Here is a 3,372-nt window from a genome sequence, read left to right on the forward strand (position 1 = left end):
TGCGTCTGTGTGACACCAAGGGACATGACAAAGCGTTGGTATTTGATAAGATGGGAATGAAAACGAGCTCGGCCTTCACTTGAAAGATTTTTACAGCTTGGAAAACATCAGTCCTGAGATTAGACTCATGAATTTTTAAGCACAGTTAGCTTGTTTGGCTGTAAAATGAGCCAAAATAGAATTTTAACACCAATTAGACCAGATTTTTAATAAGAGCGAGAAGCATCTTATAAGCAAGGAGGGTGAAATCATGCAAAAGATCTCAGGACAGGACGATCCCGCTGCTGTTTGCCCTCATTTTTTGTGTTAGTTTAATTCTCTGCACTGGTCTGCCAAATGCAGAACAGTTGAACTGGACAAATCTGTGAGAATAAGGTGCAACACTGAAACTCTTCCAACCAGAAGTCAGTAAACCATGAGATTATCAGCTCCTCAAAATAACACACACACACACACACACACACACACACACACACACACAGTACGCTCAGAGATGCACACACATCCTATTTGCTTTACAAGCTACATAATAAAAATGAAAACTAGCAAGTAAAAAGTGGCTTCGTCGGTTCGTGTGTTCTATGGCGATGTAGTTTGACTTGGAATGAGGCCAGTCTCTCTACAGAGCTGACTTCTACTGTAGCAGAGGTCCAGTGGTTAAAGTAGATCAGACACAGCTAACCTGGCTGACCCCGCCGCTGTTCTCGTGTCAGTCAGGGTGATAATTAGCTCCAAATATATCTCCCGGCTCCAGTCCTCTTCTCTGTGCACATAATTATATTGTCCTATGCCTCCAAGTATTTCCTTCAGAGCTGCAGAATCTTTCCTCTCACATTAGAGATAAAAACCACTTAATCATGTGGAAGAAACATTTACCTCTGCGTAGCAATCGCACTTTTAGTCCCTTAAGGTGGAGTGTGCAGCTCAGACTTCACATTCTATGGATCCCGATATGGTGCACGTGCACGGCCTCGTCTCATTCACCAAAGAGTCCATCGCCTCTGAGTTTGAATGGTAGCTCAGATAGTACTCCTGCAGCTGAGAGTTCAGGTCCTGCTCCTGCTTGCGGGCCTTTTTCCTGCGCTTATGGTTGACTGAGTGCTGCTGCAGCTGCCTCATGGTGTTGGGGTAGCGCCTCCATGATACATAAATAACCAGGAGGATCAATGACACTGACAGGAACAGCGCTACGCTGCCTGCAATAATTTTATGGAAAGCCATGTGTTCAAACGGTAACTCTGGGGTCAAAGACGTAGGAGGTTCAGGGGAGATGGGGGATGTGGAGCTCATGGTTGTGGACCCTGTTGTCTTTCTGTCTGTCGAACCAGGACGGGCAGACGAAGGAGTAAATCTCTGATCAGGTAAGTCAGTATAATCCAGGTCTGTGTAATCAAAGGGAGAGACGTCAGTTGTGATGTTTAAAACCTGGGTTGAAGTGAGAACGATGAGAGAAGTGGTCGAGAGAACGTTTGACATGTCTGCACAGGTCGAGTGATTCCTCACGACGTCCACGACTCTCTCGCCCTGCACGGACTTGGGGCTGCTGCAGATCATACTGATGTCTTTGGGGTCTTTGAAGTTTCTGAGCCATCCCATGAGCGGGCAGATGCTGGGGCTGCAGTCCCACGAGTTCCCTGCCAGACTGATGGTGGTCAGTGAGGTCCACGCTGCCACAGCCTCCACAGACACACTGCTGAGCTTGTTCGATTCAAGGTTGAGGGTTTGTAAGTTCGGCATACACTGAAAAACCGCCGGGTCCAACATTTGGATCTCATTCCCTGACAGGTCCAGCTTCTGCAGTTTGTTCCAGGTCCAAGGCACGCCTTGATTGATGGATCGTATTCGGTTCCATTGCAAATAAAGAGCCTGGAGGCTGGTAAGGCGCGGGAAAATGTAGAAATTAATCCTGGAAAATTGATTGTGCTCTAAATGAAGCTCTTTCAGCTTGAACAGGCCTAAGAAGGTTGTGCGGGTGAGGCTCCGCAAGCGATTGTAACCCAAGTCCAGAAACTCCAGGCTGCGGCATTCCAGAAAGGTACGAAGGAGGATCTGTTTCAGGCCATTAGACCGGAGGTGGAGGTTTTGTAGCTTGCGCAGACCATAAAAATGTCCCGGCTGCAGAGACTGCAGCTGGTTGTAGGATAGGTCCAGATTGCGCAGGTTTGGTATGGCGCTGAACGTGTTGTTGTGCAGATGGGAGATTTTGTTGGAGCTGAGGATCAGTTCCTTGAGCCTGCGCACACCCTGGAAGGCTAAAGCATCTATGGCAGTGATGGAGTTATGGTCCAGGTACAGCCAGATAAGCTGATTGAGATGAGCGAACTGGTAGGGCAACAGAACCAGCAGGTTGTTATAGCGCAGAGACAGACCTTGGCACCCCGTTGTGATGTTTACTGGGATGTCTTGGAAGATGCCAGACTCGCAATAAACAATCTTTCCTTCGCAGCGGCAGCTCGTGGGGCACATCCTCTCCCCCTCGCTGAGCAGCAGCAGAGCAGCCGCCTGCAGAAGAAGACATGATAACCTCCAGTCCAACATCATAGAACCTGTTGGGGGTAGAGTGGGGCACAGGCAATCAAACGGATGATTTGGTTACAGAAAATGTGTGCTCAAAGACGTTTAAGCAGATAATGGTGGAAATTCATTCTTCAAACAGGAGCTCGTGTAGTGAGGAGCAGCTTGGGGTCTGATGTCTGAGGCACCAGAACAGCTTTATGAAGAATTGGTTACAGAGTCTGACGTTTGCTACTTTTAATGTCAGAGATGTGGAAAAAATCAGCAGCAGAGAAGCAAGTGAACGAGAGAGAATTCATGTTTTACTGCATGCTTTAAAAAGAAGTACAGCTCCTTATTCTTTATGTGCAAGAAATTCAATTCTGGAACTAATAAATCTTTCAATAAAAACTGACATAAGCTGTCGTCTTGACTGAAGATCAGCCAGAGGGAGAAACTGTGTCACTAAATTTTGAAGAACATAATGACTTACCCATCGTTTCTGAGGGAAGGAGTAATCCTCTGAAATAAACGGGTAAGGAGCACATTAAACTGCTCTGAGATGAGAAAAACGCAGTTCATGCAGCCTCAGAGTCGATCCGCGGACTGGAGCATCACTTATGTTTTCAATTAAAAGGAGGGAATCAAATAAAGGCAAGTTTTCCGCAGCGGTCCGGCGCCTCTGATCTCTGAGGACGCCTCCTGCACACTTGGGTCGTAGTTGGAGCCGCGGCTGTAGTTCAGCCTGCTGTGTGCGCAATAACCCATTTGAGCGCCAATAGACGGATGCACAATCCTCCTCTCCATGCAGTCACACACTCTCTCTCTCTCTCTCTCTCTCTCTCTCTCTCTCTCGCTCTCTCTCCCTCTCCCTCTCCC

The 3,372-nt window shown here is 47.5% G+C and overlaps 1 protein-coding gene across 1 annotated transcript; it reads right to left on the reverse strand.

Moving 5' to 3' along the window:
• Positions 1–896: 896 nt before the first annotated feature.
• LOC138610542 (leucine-rich repeat transmembrane neuronal protein 4-like) lies at positions 897–3,041 on the reverse strand. The gene is made up of 2 exons (XM_069683306.1): positions 2,987–3,041; positions 897–2,546 (listed from the first exon to the last, which is right to left on the reverse strand). Exons 1-2 carry the CDS (start codon positions 3,039–3,041, stop codon positions 925–927), a joined length of 1,677 nt encoding a protein of 558 aa, XP_069539407.1. The 3' UTR covers positions 897–924.
• Positions 3,042–3,372: the final 331 nt, after the last annotated feature.

Source organism: Semicossyphus pulcher, unplaced genomic scaffold (genome assembly GCF_022749685.1).
Source record: "Semicossyphus pulcher isolate SPU_LCO1_2020_fin unplaced genomic scaffold, fSemPul1.0.p SCAF_6, whole genome shotgun sequence".
NCBI lineage: Eukaryota > Metazoa > Chordata > Actinopteri > Labriformes > Labridae > Semicossyphus > Semicossyphus pulcher.